Below are 26,854 nucleotides of genomic sequence, written 5' to 3' on the forward strand. Positions count from 1 at the left end.
CCTCCAGGAGCCTACCCTGGACAGGCGCCTCCAGGAGCCTACCCTGGACAGGTGCCTCCAGGAGCCTACCCTGGCCCCACAGCACCTGCTTATCCTGCACCAACTGCACCAGGAGCCCACCCTGGGCAACCGAGTGGGCCTGGGGTCTACCCTCCTCCTGGACAGCCAAGTGCTCCTGGAGCCTACCCTGCTGCTGGCCCCTTTGGCGTCCCTGCTGGACCACTGGTAAGATGGAGTTAGTTGTTTCATATACTTGATTGTGATCAGGACAAAGCTAATGAAGAAAGAACACAGCAATTGTCTGGAGCGTTGGTGCCATTACTTTGCTGTGCTGTGGCTGGGAGCTAGCTCTGCACACTGACATGCAAAGGGCTTCAGAGAGACCTGAAGCTTTAAATTCACTGGTTAGAGCCACTTTTTGAGGACCAGCCATGGATCAGTCCAATAGAAAAAAATAGTTATTTGTATTGCGTTTAGTATGCATACTGTTAGTATAAAGAGAAGTCAGTGTATCTTTTGAAGACCTTTGTAAAGCAGCTTTAATATAAATGAAGTCAAGATCATAGTAATGGGGGAACATTTTGGTTACTATTATTAATATACACTGAGTACATAACATGCACCAGCAGTGTGCTTCTATGTGAATGATTTCATTTAGCCCCAAAACCACCCTAGAAGATACGTTATTATCCCTACTTTACACTCGAGGAAATGGGACAATAGAGAGTCATACAACTTGCCCAGGGTCATAGAGGGAATGTGTAGGGAAACCAAGGTAATGTGGTTTTGAAAAACCTTCTAAAGGTAATTTTGTGATCTAAGGATTGAATTTCCCTTTATGTTAAAACCCACTTTAGTAAATGAATTCTAAATGTAAAATCTAACTGTGGGGCTCCAGACACATCTCAGACACATCTAGATGTATAGACTAGTTGGGGGATAACATACAGATGTGAGGAAAGTGTTTAGTAGTAGCATAGGATCAGACCCTTCCAGGACTATGTGGTTGCTGGCACAGGTAGTGTCTGACCTGCTTTTAGGTCAGCTTAGAGGAGAGTGCAGAGAAGGTGTTGGGAGTGTGGGAGGCATTGAGCAGAGCCTTGACCACAGTTAGTCATTTGTAGACAGATGGGGACATGGAGGCTGTGGAAAGGAAGAGGCAGATGTGAGAGAGGTTACAAAAGAAGCCCAGGAGCTAGTGGTTAGGTCTTAGGAGTCAGAGATGACTGGGTTTTTGATAATGGACAACTACAGCACCGGCCAAGGGACAACCCCAAACAGGAAGTCGGGAATGAGACCTGATGGGGGATGGGGAAGAAGAGACAATTCCAGCTCACACCTGTTGGATATGAGGCATTGTAGCAAATTCAGGAGGAAGTATAAGGCCTGGAGAGAAAAGACTTGGGTGGTGGTTGAACCCAGGAGGAAGAAATTATGAAGGAAAAAGAGAAGAACCAAGAGAGTTTGGGGAATATTTACAGCACCTTAAACATAGATGGTCAATAAATTTTTGTGGAAGAACTAGGGAATGTATTAAATAAAAAAGTGTTCATTTAATACATAAATTATCTGCCTTTAAAAAAACTAAACTTTAAAATTTTAAAGTTCTAGATTTACAAAATTGCAAAGGTAGTACAAAGAGTTCCTGTATACCCGACACCCACTTTCCTCTGTTGTTAACGTCTTAAATCAGTAAGTATCTGCCACATTCAAAGCACCCTGTTGATGTCATGTAAGTAGAATTTAGGAGAACTCACAAGTCCCCAAATGTGACACAATGTCTGCCCTCAGGGAGCAAAATAACCATGGTGAAGTACATTATGTGACAGAGGTCTTAAGAGTGGCACAAAGTTGTGTATCTAAAATTGATACAATTATATCTCAATAAAAATAATAAAGAAGAGTAGCTAGCAAAAAATGTTAGTGTTGATTGCAAGGTCTAGGTTAAGCCTTTCCAAAAAATAGTCCAAGTGAATGAATTATAGATTGGGATGTCTTAGTAATTACTGAGAAATACAGTGCTCCAAAAGGGAATATGTTCTGTCTTTGGTACCAATTAACTGATGGTTTTATTCTTGATTATTGCTTGTGCATGGAGGAAGCCTTATCTCTTCAGGCCCTGTGCAGGGTGGCCTGAGAGTCTGGAAAAATGGCTTAAATTAGGATTATATGTTATTCACATTCAGCAACATACTTTTCTTTCTTTCCCCAAGAAAATATGAGTCTTTATTAACACATACATGTTTTTTTATCCCCAGACTGTGCCTTATGACCTGCCTTTGCCTGGAGGAGTCATGCCTCGCATGCTGATAACAATTCTGGGCACCGTAAAGCCCAATGCAAACAGGTAAAGAGCAAAATTAGCAACTCAAACATATTTGTCAATTGCCTCTTGAATAAAGAATGATCTATTTTGGATTTTAATGAAAATTCTAAAGCTACACATTTAGAATTCTATCCCGTAGAATTGGGATTATCCCATAAGTCAGTGTATGTTCCCACCAAGGGACAAAGTGTCCCTCGCTCAATCTTGTTTTTCTCCCAGAACCACAAGGAAACAGTTCTCCTTTGTGAGCACAAAGAGAAAGAGCAGAAAACCCATTCAGAAAAAACTAGCTTTTCCCTCACAACGAGAGCCTTAGAATTTAAGGGAAGTAGAGCCTCAGTAATGTAATACTTGGCCATCCCTCCACTCTGAGCCATATATTGTCTAAAAAACCAAGCATGCATTTCATGTCTAGATGCCCATCAAAAATTGGGGTGAGGAGCACCTGGGTGGTTCGGTCAGTTGGGTATCCAACTTTGGCTCAGGTCATGATCTCGCAGTTTGAATTTGAGCTCCGCGTTGGGCTGTGTGCTGACAGCTCAGAACCTGGAGTCTGCTTCAGATTCTGTCTCCCTCTGCCTCTCCCCTGCTCACGCTTTCTCTGTCTCTCTCTCAAAAATAAACATTAAAACAATAAATAAATAAATAAAAATGGAAAATTAGGGTCAAAACCACAAAGATCACACTGGATGTGATTTTGAGTTAGTGAGAGCTTGTGTATCATACCACTCTCTCCTCATACTTGTTCAGATCACCCTGCAGTCATGCATGGCATGGTGCAGTCTAAGATCTGGTGAGCTTCACTGCCATTTCCGCCTTCCTACTGGGCACATCAGGAGAGTGCCAGATTCCCATGGTGTCAGCCTAGTCTACAGATGTTAAGTGGCTGGATGGGGGAAGCCTAGTCTTCTGTGTAGACACTATTAAAGATTTGGAAAGAAGTTAAAGACTTCATCAAAATAAGTCAGCCTTTGCCATTGGAACTGGTTTGATGGAGGTGAGCTAGGATGGAGTAAGACTGAGCTAATTTAGGAAAATCCATGCTGATTTATGGCTGCCCTGGAATGCCTGGCTCTGGTTATTACCACTAGTTATTTGCATGTAACATGAGCAGGTTAAGGATATCCTGAAGACATCCAGTATACCTGTCCCTGAGGTTAGTGGTACCATTAAAGCTCCTGCAGCCATAAATTAATCTGTGTTTCTGGGTTTTGTAAACAGTGCACAAAAGGTACAAATTCAAGCTATGTATACAGGTATACAAGAATCCATAAGCAGCCTCTTGTCACCTTGCTCCTCATGGATTAATGGGAACCACCTTGTCTGTTACCAGGAATTGGACTCCGCCTCCAGCTTAATCATTTACATTCAGATAGCTCATTTACTCTACCTCCAGCCAGTTTTCCCTGGTTTTGTGTGGTAGCCACTACCCTTTCCACCCAGCCTATACAGCTTCTCTAAACACAGTGCTTACCTGAACAATAAAGCTTGTCTCACAGCCAGTTATAAAACGTATATATCCTCTGCCTACGTCCTTATCCATCTTTCTTCCCCAAATACCACACAGAACCCAGCACACGTGATCCTGTGTGTATGGCACTCACGATTTGTGAATATCTGCCCTCCTTCCTCAGCCGCTATCACACAGAACCACACTGGTATGTTTGCCTTATTTAGGGTTATTGCATTAGAAACTTTCGCTCCAATAACACTAGAGATGTAGACAGAGCCTGTGGCAGATTAAAACTAATTTTGGTTGAAATGATTAAGAGGATAGTAAACAGAAAAAAAAATGGTTGCTTGCTTCTGCAAAATCTGTGTGAGGAATTACATGAAAAAAAGAATGCTTAAGGTGGCAGAGATGGCAAGATCTTCCTTTTCACTGTAGAGAAAATACAGCCATTGGAATTTTTAGTCAAATACTAATTCTGTTGTCGTCTATTTTGACCCTCTCCCTGTGAATTTAATATTGGAAGATACATTTGTGGCTGTATATGTCTGTTACTGGGTAAATGAAACAACCCAAGGAATCATTGTTAATAGGTCTAGAGTGTAGACCTTGCTTTAAAACAACAACACCAGCTGATTCTGATGTTAGTACTCTAGGGAGCACATTTTGAGAAGCTGAGGGATAGAGTTAATACTCTAACAGTCCGAGGACTTATGTTTGCATTAACAGCCAAGGAGAAGGAATAAGGTCAAAAAGTTAAGCCAGGACTTCCATTAATTCCACTTCACATCATGGAATGTTTAACACATTTATCGCCATGACCTCACAACTTAGCAACAGGATACCGAACATTATGTTGTCTCATTCTTGTTATTTTAGGACTTAGGTTTTTGGTTAACTATAAGGAAGGCAGGTATTCGATAGCTTTTATTTATTTGACTGGCCTGCCTTTCATAGGTATTAAAAGCAGCTTGGGAGGGCAGGGAAGAGGTAAGCATTATTATTTGCCATGTAAAGCATAAAGTGGCCCTAAACTTACATAAGGAAACCTTGAAGAATTTTCATAGTAGAGGCAGTAAAGAGGGAATGATAGCTGAATACAATGATGTGACCAAAGACAATGAGGTAAAACAATGGAACACATACTGCCTTACTTACTTTCAGATACTACAAGAGTACATCAAATACTTGGCCTAGTATACGTTCCAATTTGAAGCCATACTCTGGTTTATTTACTTCCTGTTTAGAAAATGTCCCTGAATTTATAAACTGATTTGCTCTTTAGAAAATTATATGTTCTTTGGGGCGCCTAGGTGGCTCAGTTGGTTGAGTGTCTGACTCTTGGTTTCTGCTCAGGTCATGATCTCAAGGTTCATAGGTTTGAGCCCTATGTGAGGCTCTGTGTTGACGGCACGGAGCCTGGAATTCTCATTGTCCTCTCCCCTTCTCATGCCCCCTCTCTCTCTCTGTGTGTGTCTCAAAAATAAACAAACATTAAAAAAACCCTATGTTCTTCACTTGATACATATGTACAACTTGAATCATTTTACTAATTCTGGTCTTTGGTTTAAACAGACTTGCTTTAGATTTCAAGAGAGGGAATGATGTTGCTTTCCACTTTAACCCACGCTTCAATGAGGACAACAAGAGAGTCATTGTTTGCAACACAAAGCTGGAGAATTTATGGGGAAAGGAAGAAAGACAATCAACTTTCCCATTTGAAAGTGGTAAACCATTCAAAGTAAGTTATTGCTACTATTATATATTGATAATGTATATTTTTCATGGGGAATCACTCTAAAACCACAATGCATTTGAACTGAATTTTTTATCAACTGTCCCGGGAGACCTAACTAGAACATCTGCTCCTCATCTTAGGACCAGGCTCAGCAGGACTCCACACTCCCCAACTCCATTCACGCATTTCACCATTGTCCCTGTTGCTACACCTTTGAGTTTAAGCTTTTCTGGAAATGAGAAAAATAGCGTCTTTAATAAAAAAGGCAGAAAGTCTTGATGGTACAGTTGGGCTGAGAAGTTATTAGTTATTAAAGTTATTAGTTCTTTAATACAGCGTAGTTGGCATAGCAATCAAAACTAATTTTGTTAACTTCTAAAATTAATGCATGTTTGCTTTATGAAAAAATGTATAGGTTTTCAAATTAAAAAGTTCTCCATCGTTTCTCCTTTCCCCCAACCTCACAAAGGTTGCACCTTGGTCAGTATCTTTCTAGTATTTTCTATGACATACAACACACTATTTATCTACTTTATTTATTTATTTTTTTTAATTTTTTTTTTTTCAACGTTTATTTATTTTTGGGAAAGAGAGAGACAGAGCATGAACAGGGGAGGGGCAGAGAGAGAGGGAGACACAGAATCGGAAACAGGCTCCAGGCTCCGAGCCATCAGCCCAGAGCCTGACGCGGGACTCGAACTCACGGACCGCGAGATCGTGACCTGGCTGAAGTCGGACGCTTAACCGACTGCGCCACCCAGGCGCCCCTATCTACTTTATTTAAAAAAACTTTTATTTATTAAGTAATCTCTACCCCTGAACTCATGACCCTGAGATCAAAAGTTACATGCTCTACTGCCTAAGCCAACCAGGCATCCCAACATACTTTTCATTTTTAAGCACTGCTGCAACAAATATTAGGCCCACAGTGTTGCGTTGAGAGTAGAGTGGTTTGTAGAGTAGAGAGTCTACTAATAGCTAGACTGTAAACTCCTCAAGGGCAGGGACTTATAAGGACCATATTCTACATTCCGTGGACATCTTTTCATAGTAGAACATTTTTACTTTGGGGCACTTAGATGGCTCAGTCAGTTAAGTGTCTGACTCTTAATCTCAGCTCAGGTCTTAATCTCAGGGTTGTGAGTTCAAGCCCTATGTTGGGCTCTGTGCTGTGGATGTGAAGCCTTCTTTAAAAAACAAAACAAGGGGCGCCTGGGTGGCTCAGTCAGTTAAGCGGCTGACTTCAGCTCAGGTCATGATCTCGCGGTCTGTGAGTTCGAGCCCCATGTCGGGCTCTGTGCTGACAGTTCGGAGCCTGGAGCCTGTTTCGGATTCTGTGTCTCCCTCTCTCTGACCCTCCCCCGTTCATGCTCTGTCTCTCTCTGTCTCAAAAATAAATGTTAAAAAATAAATAAATAAAAATAAAAAAATAAAAAACAAAACAGAGGCTCCTGGGTGGCTCAGTCGGTTAAGTGTCTGCCTCTTGATTTTGGCTCAGGTTATGACCTCACACTGGGCGTGGAGCCTGCTTAAGATTCTCTCTCTTCTTCTCCCTCTGCCCCTCCCCTGCTCGTGCTCTCTCACACGCTTTCTTTCAAAAACAAGCAAATAAAACATGGTTACTTAATAGTATTTCAACTATTGAGATATGTGATAATTCAACAAGTACCCTATTGATAATTTGGAGTATGTAAATATTCTAAATGAATAAAACCTGGAAGGCTTGTTTTACTAAAATACTGTAAAAACTGTCCATATCTTTGCTTCCTAGAAGAATAATTTTATTCCACAAGTGTACATATTTAAAATTTAGGTAAGATATTGCCAAAGTGCCGCTTCCAAAAGGATGTAAGGATAAATGTGCTCGCTACTAATTATTGGGAAGTGTTCCCATTGCTCTTGCCAGAACTGGTTGTTATTGATCTTCACGGCATTTGCCACTTTACTAGAGGAGTTCTACTTTAGTATGTTTATTTATTTATTGAAGTACAGTTGACATACAGTGTTACGTTAGTTTCAGGTATACAACATAGTGATCAACATCTCTATGTGTCATGCTGTGCTCACAAATGCAGCTACCGTGTGTCACCATACAACACTATTACAGTACCATTGACTGTGTTCCCTATGTTGCACTTTTTATCCCAGTGACTTATTCATCCCATAACTGGAAGCCTGTACCTCCCACTCCCCTTCACCCATGTTGTCCATCCCTGTATCCCTCTCCCCTCTGGCAACCACCAGTTTGTTTTCTGTATTTATGGGTCTGTTTCTGCTTTTTGTTCATTTGTTTCTTTCTTTGAATTGTTTTTTAGATTGCAATAAATGAAATCATGGTATTTGTCTTTCTTTTTTTTTTTAATTTTCAACGTTTATTTATTTTTGAGAGAGAGAGAGGCAGCACGAGCAGGGGAGGGGCAGAGAGAGACAGAGACAGAAACCAAAGCAGTCTCCAGGCTCCAAGCTGCCAGCATAGGGCCCGACACGGGGCTTGAACTCACGAACCGTGAGGTCATGACCTGAGCTGAAGTCGGACACTTAACCGCCTGAGCCACCCAGGCGCCCCTCTCTGACTTATTGCATTTAGCATAATACACTCTAGGTCTGTCTGCATTGCTGCAAACAGCAAAATTTCATTCTTTTTAATAGCTGAGTAATATTCTATTGTATATATATACCACATCTTTATCTGTTCATCTACGGATACACACTTGTGTTGCTTCCATATCTTGGCTATTATAAATAATGCTGCAGTAAACATAGGGGTGCATATATCTTCTTGAACTAGTGTTTTTCATTTTCTTTGGGTGAATACCCAGTAGTGAAATTACTGGATCATATAGTATTTCTGTCTTTAATGTTTTGAGGAACCTCCATAGTGTTTTCCACAGTGGCTGTACCAATTTACATTCCCATGCACAAGGGTTCCTTTTTCTACACATCCTCACCAACACTTGGTGTGTTTGTATTTTTACTTTTAGGTGTTGGGCATACAAAGACTTTGTTTTTATGTAGACACATTATTTAAAAAAAAATTTTTTTTTTCAACGTTTATTTTATTTTTGGGACAGAGAGAGACAGAGCATGAACGGGGGAGGGGCAGAGAGAGAGGGAGACACAGAATCGGAAACAGGCTCCAGGCTCTGAGCCATTAGTCCAGAGCCCGATGCGGGGCTCGAACCCACGGACCGCGAGATCGTGACCTGGCTGAAGTCGGACGCTTAACCGACTGCGCCACCCAGGCGCCCCTGTAGACACATTATTAAACTTTTCCTTTATAGCTTCACCTTTATCATTTTTTTCATTTTCTTTTGCTTAAATCTTTAAATATCTGGAGTCTATTTTGACTGCAAAGTCACTTCTTTGGACTTCAGTCAGTTCCACAGATGATCATACAGATGAGCTATGGGACATTCTGAGCTCAAGCCAGACTGGTTTTGACATAAATGAGCATTCCTAACAGTTTTGTGTATGTGCCATTTCAGATACAAGTGCTGGTTGAATCTGACCACTTCAAGGTTGCGGTCAATGATGCTCACTTGTTGCAGTACAATCATCGGATGAAAAATCTCCACGAAATCAGCAAACTGGGAATTTCTGGTGACATAGATCTCACCAGTGCTTCACACACAATGATATAATCTTACAGGGGAAGATTTAAAAAAATGAAATTGAATATGAACCCTTAGACATTTAAATCTCATGTTTACTGACTGAAAAATTTTACCTTTATTCATCAATGTCCTTCTTGTGAATCACTCATTTAATAAACATTCTAAGAGTTACCTGTCTTCATATGTCATTTAATTGGGGCAATTTATTCTTTTTTTTTTTTTAAAGATTTTTTTTTTTTAAGTGACCTCTGCACGCAACATGGGGCTCAAACTCACAACCCTGAGATCAAGAGTCGCACACTCCACTGGCTGAGCCAGCTAGGCATGGGCCAATTTATTCTTGATAATGCATAATGGACTCAGTGGAAAAGGAATATGTAGCAATATTAATACTGCATTAGAGTCTCCCAAAGCTTCCTATGCTTGCTAAAATAAGAAAATAGTATTTTAACCTCTGTGCGTTTCCATAAAAACCAGAAGATACTGCAAGGAAATCATTCTCCCATTCTCTTACTTAAGGAAATATATATTCAGAAAATAAGAAAAAAAGAAAAAGTTTAGGTTTTTTTTGTTTTGTTTTTTTACTGTTAGCGTTCTGGTGTGTTTCTTTTCATTCCTATTTTCTCTTTCTAAACTATACTTAGCTGTTTTCAAATATAGATGTTTTGAAACCTTGCTGTAAGTTCTCTTGGTTTTTAGGAAATATTATATTTATAAAGGAAAAAAGCTCTTAATTGATCTATAATAAGCTTGAGAATTAATAGTTCCCATTGCCAACATTCTCAACCATGCCTTTCTGCCCTTCCTCATTATCAGCAAGCCCAAAGATTAACACAATTTCAAAACTAGGATGTAGTCATAGCACTTCAAAAGATCAAAATATTGTTTGGTCTATTGTTTCTATACTACCACCTCCTAGATATTTTATTATTACAAGGTGGGTTCCTCAGGAAGCAGAGATTAGAACACAATAGGTTTATGGCGGAGAATCTCACAATTAACAACTCGGGATGAGAAAGCACACAACTGGGCAGAGGAAGAAGTTGGGCATCAATGCCTCAGCCCACCCTGCAGGGGTTCTGAAGCTGGGATGATCCTTTGGAGCTGTCAAGAGGACACTTTGATCAGTGAGTAAATACAAGCCATCTGAGAAACAGTATGATCTTGGGTGAAGTGGCTGTCTTCACCTGAGGTAGTTTTCACACAGGGATGGTACCTGAAGCCTGTTTAGAAACACTTCTAGCAATTAAAGGAAAAAAATCTTTCCGTCCTAAAGAGGGATGTGAGCAGTACATCACATCTTATTTGGAAAACTATGTTGGGGCACCTGGGTGGCTCAGTCAGTTAAGCATCCAACTCGATTTTGGCTCAGGTCATGATCTCACAGTTCATGAGTTCGAGCCCCTACATCGGGCTCTACACTGATAGCATGGAGCCTGCTTGGAATTCTCTCTCCCTCTCTCTGCCCCTCCCTCCCGTGTGTTCTCTCTCAAAAAAAAAGAAAACTATGTTAATTCCTTACTCTAACATTCTGATCTTGACTATTCCACAGCTATGATTAAGTGGAAAAACTTGCTAAGTGGAAAAGCTATGGAAAAAAGAAGGGACTTGGTTTACACAAAATTACTGAAGTCCTGAGCCTTGGTTCCTTTGTCTATAAAATGGTAATACGTCTTTTGTAGGGTTACTGTGATTGTTGAATAAATATTGTTTGCAAAGGGGTTGTTATATAGTGGTAGGTTCTCAATAAATGGAAATTCCTTTTTTTTTTTTTTTTCATTTTTGGAAAGATGTTTGTTCTAACCAGCTATATTCCTTCATTATAACTTTAAGGATTTGCCTAATACCTCATAATTCTAGAGTCCAATAGCCCAAGAACACTGTCTAGTTGTAGGGCAAATTGATGGCTGCTACCCATCCATTCCCTGCTTCCTAATAGTCACAGTTTTATTCAGGTATAATCCTAGATAAAATAGGGAATCCTGACTAGGTAAAGACAATCCCTGGCTAAATTGCAAACGGAGATGTGGCATTAGATGGCCTAACCAGACTAAAGGAAAGAATATACATACTCTGATTACAACTGGCAGCCATTTTGTGACCCCAAAAGGACTCAGCCAAAGATAAGCTGACACCAAGGATAACAGAATGAACTATGAATAGAATGTTTGACTATCATTGAGTTGTTGATTGCAAAGTGTCTGGAATCACCCTGACAACTCATGAAAATAATAAACTTGCTTGTTGGGGCTCCTGGGTGGCTCAGTTTATTAAGCATCTGACTCTTGATTTCGGCTCAGGTCATGATCTCACAGCTATGAGATCAAGCCCTGCATTGGGCTCCACACTGGGCGTGGAGCCTGCTTAAGATTCTCTCTCTCTCTCTCTCTCTCTCTCTCTCTCTCTCTGAAATAAACATTTAAAAATAAGTAAACCTTGTTATTAAATTAGTTTGAGTTCATTTTACTATTACTAAACAGCCAAAAGTTCTCTGAATAGTACATCTTACTAAATCTACAAAAAAAAAAAAAAATCATGTTTACTGCCATTGTTTTTATTCTCATCTGCTTCATCCTTGAGGGCAAATTATTTTATTGTTATGTTGCATATTGCTTTATATAGATTCTAAGTCTTTGGGTTACCTTGCACCAACCTCTTTTGCATGCTTATATGCCTGGGCCCTTAAAACATATGCTTCTTTGTTCTGCATGTCTTGCTTGAATTATTCATTAACTGGCTATTGGAGCTGCTTTTCTCTTTGGTAAGACTAGGCATTCTAAGGACATTTTTCTAAGCCGACACCTCACATAGCCTAACTGCTCATATGAACTTGATAATAAATACTATCTTTCCCACAAGCCTAACATACCTTTCTCTGATAACAGAAGTGGATGTGTTTCTTTTCTTTTTGAAAACCCCTAATATTACAAGTTTATCTATAAAGTTGCTGCTTGTTTGGCTAATGCCTCCAATCCTAACTTATTGAGAGGCAGAAATAACTGGAACCAGGTCTGATTACAAGCTTTAGCTACTATGACTCTTCTTGGTACTCTGTTATTCTCATGGCCCTGTTGTCTACAATCTTATAATAAAGAGTTTTATAAAAGAGAAAATATTTCAAACACATTAAGTGATTGATTGATATAATTTTCTTCAAGGGAAAAAGGCATCTCCTTAGGTTGTCAGTCACATCAAGGGGAAAATGAAAACAAAAAGGGAAAGATTTAATGAGCCCCTCTAATAGTTTAAGCATTTGAAACTTCAGCATGTAAACTGACTTTAGATTGCAGAAATCTCATTTAAAGAAACACAGTAAACGGGGCGCCTGGGTGATGCAGTCGGTTGGGCGTCCGACTTCAGCCAGGTCACAATCTCGCGGTCCGTGAGTTCGAGCCCCGCGTCGGGCTCTGGGCTGATGGCTCAGAGCCTGGAGCCTGTTTCCGATTCTGTGTCTCCCTCTCTCTCTGCCCCTCCCCCGTTCATGCTCTGTCTCTCTCTGTCCCAAAAATAAATAAATGTTGAAAAAAAATTAAAAAAAAAAAAAAAAGAAAAGAAACACAGTACACCCTGGAAAATGCAATATGCAAAGCTGTTTAACATCAAATTTTTTTTTTTTAACGTTTATTTATTTTTGAGACAGAGAGAGACAGAGCATGAATGGGGGAGGGTCAGAGAGAGGGAGACACAGAATCTGAAACAGGCTCCTGGCTCTGAGCTGTCAGCACAGAGCCTGACGCAGGGCTCGAACTCACAGACCGCGAGATCATGACCTGAGTCAAAGTCGGATGCTTAACCAACTGAGCCACCCAGGCGCCCCTGACATCAACAAATTTAAGAGTCCAAACTAAAAATAAAGTATAAAAAGATGCAAATATTTCTGTCAAAGTAATATTATATTTTGATTAAACTGAAGAATGTTCATAAGCTCTATGTTAGTACACTTAGCTTTAAGCTTATACATTTTAAACAAGAGAGGCGAGGTGATGTACATTTTTTATTCTGCATAGTTAATGTACAAAATATTCCCACTTCCCTTGAAAAACACTATAGTATCTAAAACAAACTTTGATGAACACGGAATGTTAAAAAATTTTATGACACTATATAAATTGAATAGAAGTGAACACAAATACATACTCTTTAATTTTTCAAAATGCTAAGAATATATCACAGCACTGATAATATGAAAAAAAAAAAATTTGGATTCATTTTTAAATTCAAAATTCTTCTGGATGTTCTTCACTGAGGGGCCTTAGAGGTGAAAAGGTAATCAAGTTACCACCAAAGGAAATGTGTCTGCCATGATCTGGATGTCTCCTCTCCACCTGAGTGAATGTATTACCACAGTTTAGGCCTGGCTGGAGAATAAATTCAGAGAAGTCACTACATCATGTCTTTCACCAATTAAGTCTTCAACAATGCAATTTAATAGGTTAATTAATAACATAAATAACACGGGTTTTTTTTTGTTTTTTTTTTTTTTAATTTTTTTTTTTCAACGTTTATTTATTTTTGGGACAGAGAGAGGCAGAGCATGAACGGGGGAGGGGCACAGAGAGAGGGAGACACAGAATCGGAAACAGGCTCCAGGCTCTGAGCCATCAGCCCAGAGCCTGACGCGGGGCTGGAACTCACGGACCGCGAAATCGTGACCTGGCTGAAGTCGGATGCTTAACCGACTGCGCCACCCAGGCGCCCCAAAAATAACACGTTTTGTATATAATAATACAATTATTACTAGCACAATGAATTTGCTACTTTCCAGTAGATCTAATTTCTTTTTTTTTTTTTTTATTTTTTTAACGTTTATTTATTTTTGAGACAGAGAGAGACAGAGCATGAACGGGGGAGGGTCAGAGAGAGGGAGACACAGAATCTGAAACCGGCTCCAGGCTCTGAGCTGTCAGCACAGAGCCTGACGTGGGGCTCGAACTCATGGACTGCGAGATCATGACCTGAGCTGAAGTCGGCCGCTTAACTGACTGAGCCACCCAGGCGCCCCGGCAGTAGATCTAATTTCAATATATACTTTTTTAATTGAAAAGGTATATCAGGTATATATGCCTTAAAGGTGACTAGTAATATGTAAATGTACTTCAGCAGTATATGTAGGATGAATAAAATTAAGGCCATATCTTAAGCCACTTACACAGATTCCACAAGTCCTAATCCATATAACTATACTTAATAGGCTTTTTACTAATGTGATCCTGCTAGAATCTGTTTCTTTTGTTCCCCCTTGAGCCCTATTTCAGGTTCAAGTGATGCTACAGACTAATAATCTGGGTCTATAATAGATAGGTGGACCTATAAAAATATAAAATAAAAAAAGTCTAAGTTCTAATATTTATGAAAGTGGAAAAGAATTCACAGGGAGACTAAATTCTAAAGTACTAAGAATTGGGGCGCCCGGGTGGCTCAGTCGGTTAAGCACCCGACTTTGGCTCAGGTCATGATCTCGCGGTCTGTGAGTTCGAGCCCCGTGTGGGGTCTGTGTTGACAGCTCAGAGCCTGGAGCCTGTTTCAGATTCTGTGTCTCCCTCTTTCTCTCTCCTCCCGCGCTCATGCTCTGTCTCTCTCTTCTCAAAAATAAACAAACGTTAAAAAAAAAATAAAAAATAAATAAAGTACTAAGATTTATCAACAAGATAATATAGAAGATAGATAACTGTGAAGCACTTTTAATCATAGTATTAGTACAAAATGAAATATTATGATACATTAATTTCCAGATTTAATTATAATATCATATATGTCAGAACCAAGCATTCGGAGTTCATATCTGGGAACAGGATTATATCAGATTTGTATAAATTGGCCTTATGCTGAAATCCCTGACTCTAAGATCAAGAAAGCACCGAGTATGGGCCATAATGATACACTTCATTCTGCTGAGACGCAAGGCAGCACAGAAGCCTGAACATAAAGAGGGCATCTTTGAAAATAATGAAGGCCAACATATACAGAAGTCCTTAAGGAATTAGGGGCTTAAGGAAGCCAAGTATTTGCCAGGCTTCATGAGGTTAACAAAATTATTGTTCTTTTATCCTACATTTGCCTTAATGAATTTTTTATATTTTGAGATCAAAGATTAGCAAACCAAGACCATTTCCTGACCTATTTTAGCAGCTGGCCCTGGAAAATTTCAAGGTAAGGCTATAAACCAGGGTTGTCAACCTGGCTACACATTAGAATCACCTGATAATGGTCCTACTCCAGACTGTTGGAATAAAAATATCTGGGGGTAGGGCTGAAAACCAGTGCCGTAAACACTTAGTAAGCAAGAAAGCACTCTTTCATTCATGCCAGTGACAGCATCATGAACATGAATCAGACAGCTCTGCCTAAAGAGGAATTTACAGTTCATAAGGGAAATAGATTCCCAAAATTATAATCCATTTCAGGAATATAATATACTCATATTACACTATTAATAAGAGATTAAATGTGTGCATTGTACACCTATATCTCTATATATAAATCAATAGGGGAGAGATGAGAGCTTTTCTAGGAAGGCTTCACAGAAGGGTCAAGGTTTAAACTAGATACAGAGGCAAGAGGTCAGCAAAAGTAAAGGCTGGGGAGCCTCTAAACAGAATACAACATAAATATAGTAATCTAAAAGAATTAAAATGAAAATAACCAATGATAACTGAAGGTAGGATAGACATTATCTTCCTAACTGTACATTTCTAAAGGCAGAAACCTTGCCTTATTTTTTCTTGCATCACTTAGAAACACCCAGCATAAGCCAAGCTACATATTAGATATATAAGTATTAAGCCAGTTTGTCATAACAAATTTGAAACATAAATGTTTTGGGAAATAAATCTTCAGAATTTAGTATTAGAATATGCTATATTTTAAAGTATATAAACATGGATAACAAATGGATTTCACAGTACATGCAACAAAAACATGGAAATTTTAAACCAACTTTGCACATATACTGAAAAGTGAGTAGTACCATTTTATAAAACAAATCTAGAATATAAAGGAATTTTTCAAATTAAGTTGGAAAACTTACCGAATCAAGAAGATGGCATTCAGTAGTGAGACTTTTAGTATCAAACAGTACTGAAAAACAAAAAATAATTTTTAACTTTTAAAGAATATCCTCACAGTCAAGGGTTAGAAATGGACAACACCTGAAAAAGACAAAAAGTTCCATATATGAAATGCTATAACAAAAACATAGGTCATCTTATGCTGTGGCATTTTTTTTCCCTTAATGTTTATTTAATTTTGAGAGAGAGAGACAGAACTTGAGCAGGGGAATGGCAGAGAGAAAGGGAGACACAGAATCTGAAGCAGGCTCCAGGCTCTAAGCTGTCAGCACAGAGACCAACGCAGGCTCGAACCCACGAACCATGAGATCATGACCTGAGCTGAAGTCCGATGCTTAACCGACTGAGCCACCCAGGTGCCCCAGTGCTATTGCATTTTTAAAAATGTACTTGAATTTTTTAGTAAAATTCTTACCCTTAAATTCAGTATAAAGAGTCTTCTACAAACAAATCTCACGTTTGTGATATTAAAGGTACCACTGGGCGTCCAGGTTGGTGAATATCTGGAGATTCGGGGAGAGTGGTGCATTTGGAGGGTATAGAAGCTTTGTACCCTTTCCCCATACCTTGCCCTATGCATCTCTTTCACATGGCTATTCCTGAGTTACATCCTTTTATAATAAACAGGTAATAAACCAAAGTTTAGGGGATTAAAAAAAACAAGGTACCTGAAAGATGCTAGCTGGAGTACATTAAATGTCTGGCCAAGGTTATGTTTATTTTGCTTTAGGCCCCAGCCAGAAAAACACCATTGAGGAGCAGATGAAAACAGCAGGTGAAACTATCGCACATTATACTATAACAAAAATACAAGAGCCATTTCGTATTGCAGAACAGTCATAACAAAGTAGATAGGAAAAAGGCAATATGGAAGAAAAATAGGGCATTCTGAAGAAAGGTTTGAGGATGTGCGTTGAAAAGGACGTGAAGTAAAAAAATAATAAACTTCAGGGAATTTCTCTGAGTCTGCACAAACAATGAAGACTGCAAATAGGTCTGATGCGAAACGCTACTTAGTTCCAACATGGATTAGTTTTTAATAGGTCTACTTCAAAAGGTTTGAGGTGTAGAGTGGGATTCTACAACACATACTAATTCTCATAAGGTATTTACTATGAATGTCCAGTTTTTCAACACTTATTCTTAGAAACTGGTACCCTGAAGTATTTACGATAATCTGTGTATTAGTCCAAATTCATTTATTTAACAAAGTGTCATCTAAATATATTTAAAAGACCTCACCTGACTGAGAAATTTTAGTTTCCTCTTCCTGTAAGATATTATTTTGTGATGCTGTATTTTTTTCAGGGCTGCTCATTAAAACATCCTGTGCTGTAACCGAAGAATTTAGTTCCATTCCTTCCACATCATCTGAAATTTCTTCCTTTTTGTTATCATTAATATCATCTCTCACTTCACCAGCAGGTAGAGGCAAACTCATTCTTTCACTGGGTAAACGATCCATCTCAAAGCTTATCTTGTTTGTACCCTGGAAGTAAAAAAATACTTTTACATTTAATTACCAAAAATTGGAACAAATAGAAAAAGTTTTGTTGCTATTCAAAATAAAAACAGAAGAATGACATTTGGAACATAGGCTAAAGAACATTGTAAATCCCACTATGTTGCTTCTTGAACAATTAGTTCAAAGAATATTATAGCAACAGTATGATTGAAGGAAACTTTCTCAGCAAGTGTCTATGATACTCCAATTTAGTGACTGGCAAACATTTTTTTGTGCAGGGCCAGATGATAAGTATGTTAGGCTTTGTGAACCACAGAATCTCTGCCACAACTACTCAACTCTACCGCTGTACTGTGAAAGTAGCCAGATATAATATGTAAGTGTGGTTGGGTTATAATAAAACTTTATTTACAATAATAATTTTGATGGCAGTTAAAGAACACAAAATGGCACTATAGTTTCAAACAAGCCAAAGGTCTTTAAAACAAGAAGTATCATTTTATATGACTGATTTAGATTTAGATTTCCAGAATGGAAATTCTGGGAGTGGTTTACGGAGTTACTATACATAATGACATAAACTGCTATCTATTACACTGGAATCGAACTTACATAATTTACTTCGATTAAATCTTGTAATCCAGGACACGGAGTATCTTCTATGCTGTTCCAAAAAAAAGAAAAAAGCAGCACTGTGATCAGATAATTAAACACACTGCTATCTTTTTACTTGTGTTTTGATATTGTCCCTCATGAGTCAAAGATGGATCCGGTCCAAGATCAGACCTGGTCCAAATAGGCTAGTTGTGGACCACAGCTACAAGCAGGATGGCCACAAAAACCAGAAAGCTCACAGCCGGTTACCATGCTGTTCAGTCCACCAGCAATCTTTTGAACCTCAGTCAAATCGAGAGCTACACACATACTAGAGAAAGGTTAGAATAAAGCCAACTCCTGGGAGTGTGGAAGCAACAACTCAGTTACCTATAGCTGGAGTTGGCTACATTCACTTGTTCGCTACAGCATAATATATTCCAATCTCAAAGTTCATAACTTGTATTCATTAGAAATATCTGTCTCAACCTCTTGCAAGTCATTTTTTAAAAAAAAATCCTATTTTTCCAGTTTTCAACTTCATGTTGCCTTTACCTCACAAAGTTGTTTATGTGTAAGTTGCTCTTTCAGGATTATTTTTGGGAATTAAGTAAAAGATTTTTTAAAGAGTACTTGTATTATCACTTAAATACAATTATGGACCTTCTCAGCACAAGATTAAACTAGAGATATATAAAGCAAAGTAACTTGCATTTAAGAAATGACAATAAATTGGTATTTTATAACCCAGATTTCTAGAATATTTAGTTCCCACAAAGGTTAAATATACCTTGGTTTATACTAAAAATTAGAAATCTTAAAATATGTTCCATGAAATATTTAAGAGCAAAAACTTTCATTTGTTTCCTCTACTTCAATTCGTAGGTGTTCTTTATTTTACTTTTTTGACAGCCTTCTCTGCTGTGATGGCTAAGTATTCAATGCTATCCCGTCTCCAGATTAATAATAAATCCAATAGTCCTCTCTTGGCTCCAGATGATAATTTTATTTCCTACTTACCTTAAAGTATCTTTTTTTCCTATCAGATTTCTGGTATCTTTATGTTCCACCAACAAGGACTATATAGATAATTTTGATGCATTTGTAGCAGAAAGAATACAGGGAGCATCCAATTTTACCAATTATAAGCTGAATTTGGGTAAGTTACTAACTTTTCAAGTTACTAACTTGAAAAATGGAGATCTAATACCTCACAGGGTTGTTTTGAGAATTAAATGAGATAATACATGTTAATAACCTAGAACCATGTCTAGCCCATAATTCTTCAGTACACATTAGCTCTCCCTTATTTATGCTCTGTTATCTGTCAAGATAGCAATCTCAAGGTACTTTCTATAGAAAGTACAAAAGTGCCTACCTCTCAAGGACCCTGTAGGGAGGCATCAAACACTGCTGTTTTGTAAATGATGAAAATGAAGCTAAGTGAGTTAACTTATCCCGAAGTTTCACAGCTAGTATGTATGCCATAGAGCTGGTTTTGAGCTCAGATTTATCAAGCACCAAAGCCACAATGTGTTTAACACCAAAGGACACTGTATTGTTTCCTTTCTTCTTAGTTCTGCAGAATTTATTCTGCCCATCTAAATATAACCAATTACCGATCAGAAATTGTAAGCCTTAGTTCCCTCATTTAGGAAACAGAAGTATTTTCTATATGTCACAGGGTCATTGTGAAATCTAATAAAAAATACAGGTCTTGCATATTTTACCAGGTTAACAATCTGAAATGATATTTAATGTCAGCATCTGTTATAGTCTAGATAATAACACATGAAGGAATACCTGTTTTTAGGAATAGTTGAAAGCAAAGTCTCCTTATCCACATGTCCACATGTGGTACTTGAAGGATCAGGATTCTGTGGTGACACAGTTTGTCTCAGAACGCCCATCTTAGACCTGTTCTCAGACACAGCTTTGCTGACAGACTTAGGTGTCCTAAGTCTTTGAGAAAGACGTTCAGAAGAGATAGAAAGTCCTAGAAGATGAAAGAAATCATCTCAATACCAAAAAGTTCCTTCATTCACTTTTCATTACAACAAGGAAGACAGTGCAAGTTCTTCCTATTACCCTACCAACTAGCCTCCTTCTCCAGTAAAATGTCTGTTAAAGACAAATGCCTGGGACTTTCAGTTAAAGATAGTACTGAACACACACATTAGATTCTGTTTCTTCTTGACATCCCACTACTTGACGCAGTAACAGAGATCATCTTAAAAGGCAGAATGTCACAAGGACAAAGAATCTTTTTTTTTTTTTTTTAAACTCAGTGGCTTTTTAAACCTGAAATACAATTTTCCAGGACAAAGGGAACTAAAAGAGAGACAACAATAGTCAGAAAAATTCAGAAGCTGTAATGTAGATGAGTGAGTAGGATATTACTTACTAGACCCAAGAAAATAAATCCTAAGTCACAGTCAGGAAAGAGGAGAATCAACCCAATTTATACCATAACACCCCTCAAAACAACTGGTGGCCTCAAGTATCTCTGAAAGCAGAGATGAAAATGGAGCTAAAAACAGGAAAAACAAAGTCAGTTTAAAGAACAAGTGGAATCCTTTCCTTATTCTGCACAGGTAGTCAACATGCTCCTTGCCACCACCCAAACCAGAAAAAGAGAGGGTTATTTCCTGAAAAAGGTGGAACAGAAGGTCTCTGAGTTAGGGGATACCAGGTAAGGTTGAGATGGGGACTAGGTGGAAAAAGGGGATCTGGTGAGTATTTACAAACTATTGAGACATTCAGTTTTTTCCTCCCACCTGGCCCCTGAAAGGCTGGTAGCCAGAATTCTATCTTCTAGGCAGCAGACTGAAAGAGTCTTCTCTGGGAAATCTGACTAGCACATGAGAACAGACTTCAATATAGTGATGTGTAGGGTCCCAGTGTTATGGTACAGCTAAGTCACATGACAGTAAAGACCACATCACCCAAGTGCTGCTGTGCAGAGACCCACTCTTAACCACAAGCAGGCAGTCAATGATCGCCAGACACCCAAGGAAAGCCTCTAATATGAGAGATGGAAACCAAAACCAAACAGACAATGGGCACCTGGGTGGCTCAGTCGGTTAAGCACCCGACTTTGGTTCAGGTCATGATCTTGTAGCTGGTAGGTTCCAGCCCCACATCGGGCTCTGTGCTGACAGCTCAGAGTCTGGAGCCTGCTTCAGATTCTGTGTCTCCCTCTCCTTCTGCCCCTCCCCTGCTCACACTGTTTCTCTCTTTCTCTCTAAAAAATAAATCATAAAAAAAAAAAAAAACCAAAACAAAAACAAAAACAAAAGAAAACACCCCAAACAGACAAAAGTATCTTGGAACAAATACTGACTCTACAGGGGAATGAAAACATAAAAGCTATCATTAACATCCTCAGAAAGGTAAGACAATACACTTACCAAACCAGTACAGAATGTTATAAAATGGAACATTCCGAGAATGAGAAAGAGCTCTTGGGAATTTAAACCATGAGAGGAAAACAAGACAAAACAAAGCATACCACCATGAGAGCCAATACGAAAGTTGAGGAAATCCAGGAAGTAGAAAATGGCAAGTACAGGAAAAATTATAAAAATAGCCTATTTTCCAGGAAAAAAATAAAATAGGTATTTCTGAAAGAAAGATCCAAGATAACCAAGGAGACTAAATCATAGCAACAATTCAAGAAAAAAAAATCTATATCTTGTTCAGAGGGAGGGCTTCAAACAACTCAAGATTCCAAGACTCCTGTAAGAACTAAAAGTGGCTGTCCCTAGGGAGAAACAAATGGGATGAGAGGGGCTTTTGGGGGGACTTCTGTAACAGGCCTCATATGAACTAAGTGCTCTGTAAATAAAACTCAATTTTAACAAGATAGTGTTGGGCCATGAACCTTAATCTCCCCAGTCAGAAGTGCCACACTGGGTCCATGAAAGAACAGACAGTGATGAGTTCATAGTAATGGAAACTAGTAGGATCCTCAGGAAGTTAGTGGCAAGGAGCCACGTTACTAGCAGGAGGCAATTCCTGGGTGGAAGTGAAGCTGCTTAGAGTAAAGCAAACAAGCCAGACCACACCAGGTATGATACCTAAATTGACAGGAAGATTATAATATACTTGAGGTGATAAAGTTACATTTTAATGTAAATATCAGATAACAGCTCAAGCTTATTTTCAGAAAACTTCCCAGTAGACACAGTTAAATAGGGAAAAAAAAATCCCTTCAGCTGATTAGTACTTGAAGAGGATTTGGACCCTTTCTCCCTGAAAACAAACATCTACGGGCACCTGGGTGGCTCAGTCAGTTAAGCATCCAACTCTTGATTTCAGCTCAAGTCATGATCTTAGGGTTGTGAAACTGAGCCTCATGTAGGGCTCTGCACTGACAGTGAGGGGCTGGCTTGGGATTCTCTCTCTCTCTCTCTCTCTCTCTCTCTGCCCCTCCCCTGCTCTCTCTCTCTCTTTCAAAATAAACAAACATTAAAACAAACATCTAGCACTTAAAGCACTGATACAAGTTTCTACTGAGATTTACAGATTACTTCAGCTATGACCTCTCGTTACATGATGTATATATAAATAATTCCAATCTAGATACATAAATTCAGTCTAATAAAGATAGCCTATGGGGCGATTGGGTGGCTCAACTGGTTGAGCAACCGACTCTTGATTTAGGCTCAGGTCATGAGCTCACAGCTAGTGAGTTTGAGCCCTGCATCTGGCTCTGTGCTAACAGCGCAGAGCCTGCTTGGGATTCTCTCTCATTCTCTCTCTCCCTCCTGTGCTCACACATTCTGTCTCTCTCTCTCAAAATAAAGAAACTTACAGAAGACCATGGCGGAGGGGAAGGAAAAAAAAAGTTAGAGAGGGAGAGAGCCAAACCATAAGAGACTCTTAAAAACGGAGAATAAACTGAGGGTTGATGGGGGGTGGGAGGCAGGGGTGGGTGGCACTGAGGAAGGCACCTGTTGGGATGAGCACTGGGTGTTGTATGGAAACCAATTTGACAATAAATTTCATATTAAAAAAAAAAAAGTTTAAAGATAGCGTATGAAAAATAGCTATTGGGGGTGCCTGGGTGGTTTAGTCCATCGAGTGACTGACTTTGGCTCAGGTCATGATCTCACAGTTCATGAGTTCAAGCCACACTGTCAGTGTGGGGCCTGCCTGGGATTCTCTCTCTCTCCCCCTCTTTCTGCCCCTCCCCCACTCACATGAGCATGCTTTCTCTCTCTAATAAATAAAAACTTAAAAAAAAATAGCTATTAAAAATTGTAAAAGAAAATCATAAGATCAGAGTTAGAAATCAGTTAGAAAATCATAAGAATGGTTTCCTAAAGTATTAAAAGCTGGTTTCACTGGAATGCTTTTAAATTAGGAAATTAGTACATTTATTGTATTTCATAAAATCTGAGCAAAAGTTTTAATACAAATGAAAATTAAACCAAACCCATTTTCCAATGAAGCACACACAGTTGTGCTTCATTTTAAAGCACAACTAAAGACTGGGGTGCCTGGGTGGCGCAGTCGGTTAAGCGTCCGACTTCAGCCAGGTCACGATCTCGCGCTCCGTGAGTTCGAGCCCCGCGTCAGGCTCTGGGCTGATGGCTCGGAGCCTGGAGCCTGTTTCCGATTCTGTGTCTCCCTCTCTCTCTGCCCCTCCCCCGTTCATGCTCTGTCTCTCTCTGTCCCAAAAATAAATAAAAAACGTTGAAAAAAAAAATTAAAAAAAAAAAAATAAAGCACAACTAAAGAAGTATGATGATTTTAATGCCTAAGATGCTTTGCATCTTAAATTCTAATCCAACTAACCTGAAGAAAATTACCTAACTTCTCATGTTTTTATCATGTCCCTTACGGCTTGGGATCCTGTGACCTACTCCACAGGATTGTGGGGTTAAGTGGTAATAACTGATGTGAAATCACTTAGGAAACACAAAATCCATTTTAGAAGATTGGTCACACTTAAAGTAATCTAATCATACACATCACAATGTGCCTTGCATGGGTTTGTGAGAGCATAGTCTATCTTCCAGACCCACAGAGAGTTTATAGGCCTTCGTGTGAAAACTACTTTATACCTCTTATACAAGCTCCCATCTAACCCAAATATTTCTCTCAAGGAGTCTTAGCAAAAAATCTAACCTGAGAAGGATTTAACGGGACTTTCAATTCTGAAAAATCCAGCATCAAACACTATTGTATCAACTTCCTTTGGCATTACAGAGGCTGCTGCCTCCACATGTTCTTCCTTCTTCATTCTCTCTCTCATTGCATTTTTTATGGCAGCGAGGCGATTTCTAGCTGCAATTCTTCCATCATCCTCTTTGGATTTACTTGCTACACCTGAGACAACTTTTTTCTGCAAAGAGAAATTATGACATTTATTAAAGCTACTCATTATCATCTTACAAGAAAAACAAAGCATGCATAGCTATTTAACACATTTGGGGTGCCTGGGTGGCTCAGTCAGTTGAGCGTCGGACTCTTGATTTCGGCTCTGGTGCCAGGGGTCAAAAGGTAAAGGACAAAGTCCCTGCTCTCGAGGAGTTCACAGCTTAAGGGAAGGGCTCGATGTGGACATTAAAAAGAATAAATGTCATGATACAGACAAAATCAGACAACTGTAAGAGAATACCAGGCTATCACCTAAATCAATCCTAAGAGTCATCCAGAAAGGCTTATAGGAAGTAGCACTGAGCTGGAATCACAGCCAGGCTACAAGACCAGGCGAAGAAAGGGCTGGAACATGCAAAAAATAGCATGTTTGCAAAGCCAGAAGTGAAAGAAAGCATAGCACAGCTGGGAGGTAACAACAGATAGATTTTAAAATCCCTTGCATGTAACCATTTTAAAGAGCCACATTTATACAGAGGACAAAGAAATAGAGTTTATCGATGACTTTTAATCAGGAGATTAACATTATCGGCTGTGTGTTTCGAAAGGTCATTCTGTCTATAGCCTGGAGAATGGAGAACTGACTGGAGGTTACAAGTCAGTTAGGAAGGAGACTATTGCACTGATACTGGGTAAAGATGATAGTAATTAGATTAAGGAGGAGAAATGGAAAAGCCATGAATGGCTTCAAGAGATATGTTAAGGGGGAGAACTGAGAGGACTTAGCAATCTATTGGATGTGTGGAGGGTAGAGATGGTGAAATAGAGAAAGGACTAAAGAAGATACCTCAGACACCTAGTGGGAATATCATTCTCTGAGACAGAAATATCAATGTGTGTGCAGATGACTTCAGTTTGGGACTTTTTTTTTTTTTAATCGTTTTAATGTTTATTTTTGAGAGAGAGAGAGACACACACAGAGTGCAAATGGGGGAGGGGCAGAGAGAGAGGCACAGAATCTGAAGCAGGCTGCAGGCTCTGAGCTGTCAGCACAGAGCCTGATGTGGGGCTCAAACCCATGAACCGTGAGATCATGACCTGAGCTGAAGTCGGACGCTTAAGTGACTGAATCACCCAGGTGCCCCGAGGCATACTGATTTTAAGTTTTATGGAGTCAGGATATATAGAGGTAGAGCTTAGCAGTACATGTGTTTTGAAATACAGATTTGGGACTCATCACAGGATGGGGAAGATTGCACAGAAAAAATGTGGAAGGAAAGAAGAGAGTTGAGGTAGGAATAAGAGTATCACAAACATTTAAGGGATAAATGGAAAAACAAACATACAAACATGACTGAAAATGGGCACAGAGACAGGAGGAAAAATTAGAATATAATTTCAAGAAAGAGGGAATCAACTGTATTTAATCCTGCAGAAGGATTAGATTTTATAATTAAGTAAGTATCTAATAACTCAGCAACTAGAGAATCAATACCCCTGGTGATAACTGTTCTAGAGGCATCAAGAAGGGTGAAGTTGACTTGCAGTGAGTTGGAGAGAGAAGTGAGGACCAAAACAGTAACCGCAGAGTACAGACAACTTTTCCAGGAAACTTGTCTGTGATTCGGAGATGGGAACATCACAGGTTTAAGGGTTTTTTTTAATGTAAGCAAAGCTAAGACCCTCAAACATGTCTAAAAGCTGATGGAAAAGAGACAGGAAGAGAGGAAAAAAAGGCTAATTGATGGAATGACAGATCGATGAATAAGTAAGAGGGAAGAGGATCAAAGTATAGGTATTAATTTTACTTTATTTGTTTGATAATCTTAATAGTAGCCTGTAAAATAGAGTAAGAGGAGAGAGACACCTGGTGATAAGGGACAGAATTACAAGGCTCTGATATAACGCTACCTGCAGCACTGATGATGTTCATGTTTCCAGGACTGAGTACTCAATAAGAAATACCCATGGTAGCTTCAAATTGTCCCAGCATTTTTCACTGTTTGGCAGATTTGAAATTCATTCAATTAATTTAGTCACTGTCCTCAGCGTCCTTGTCATGAGACTGCATTAGTCAAATAATTTGGTAATAAATTCTTTTAAATTCTTATTTATTTATTTTTGAGAGAGACAGAGAGAGCATGTACACGTGTGCGAATACGAGCAGGGGAGGGGCAGAGAGAAAGGGAGAGAGAGTCCCAAACAGGTTCCACACTCAGCTCGGAGTCTGACGGGACTTGATCTCATGACCATGAGATCATGACCTGAGCTGA

The 26,854-nt window shown here is 39.1% G+C and overlaps 2 protein-coding genes across 6 annotated transcripts in view; one reads left to right on the plus strand and one right to left on the minus strand.

Moving 5' to 3' along the window:
- LGALS3 (galectin 3) overlaps positions 1-9,299 on the plus strand; it is an 18,466-nt gene extending 9,167 nt beyond the window's left edge. Inside the window, exons 3-6 of one of the 3 annotated variants that reach the window (XM_040477206.1) lie at positions 1-225; positions 2,259-2,347; positions 5,352-5,517; positions 9,000-9,299. The exon at positions 1-225 is cut by the window's left edge and continues 213 nt beyond it. In XM_040477206.1, the coding sequence (XP_040333140.1) occupies positions 1-225; positions 2,259-2,347; positions 5,352-5,517; positions 9,000-9,155 (636 nt within the window). In that variant the 3' untranslated portion in view covers positions 9,156-9,299. The remainder of the gene's footprint in view (positions 226-2,258; positions 2,348-5,351; positions 5,518-8,999) is intronic. The other 2 variants (XM_040477207.1, XM_040477208.1) reach the window with 2 other exon arrangements.
- A 3,703-nt stretch (positions 9,300-13,002) lies between these two features.
- DLGAP5 (DLG associated protein 5) overlaps positions 13,003-26,854 on the minus strand; it is a 40,479-nt gene continuing 26,627 nt past the window's right edge. Inside the window, exons 14-19 of one of the 3 annotated variants that reach the window (XM_040477213.1) lie at positions 24,390-24,606; positions 20,058-20,250; positions 18,273-18,324; positions 17,438-17,684; positions 16,156-16,205; positions 13,003-13,453 (exon numbers count right to left, since the gene is read on the minus strand). In XM_040477213.1, the coding sequence (XP_040333147.1) occupies positions 13,346-13,453; positions 16,156-16,205; positions 17,438-17,684; positions 18,273-18,324; positions 20,058-20,250; positions 24,390-24,606 (867 nt within the window). In that variant the 3' untranslated portion in view covers positions 13,003-13,345. Of the gene's footprint in view, positions 13,487-16,155; positions 16,206-17,437; positions 17,685-18,272; positions 18,325-20,057; positions 20,251-24,389; positions 24,607-26,854 lie in introns of all 3 variants that reach the window. The other 2 variants (XM_040477212.1, XM_040477214.1) reach the window with 2 other exon arrangements.

The sequence above is a fragment of the Herpailurus yagouaroundi genome, unplaced genomic scaffold (genome assembly GCF_014898765.1).
Source record: "Herpailurus yagouaroundi ecotype Mexico unplaced genomic scaffold, PumYag 141, whole genome shotgun sequence".
Taxonomy (NCBI): domain Eukaryota; kingdom Metazoa; phylum Chordata; class Mammalia; order Carnivora; family Felidae; genus Herpailurus; species Herpailurus yagouaroundi.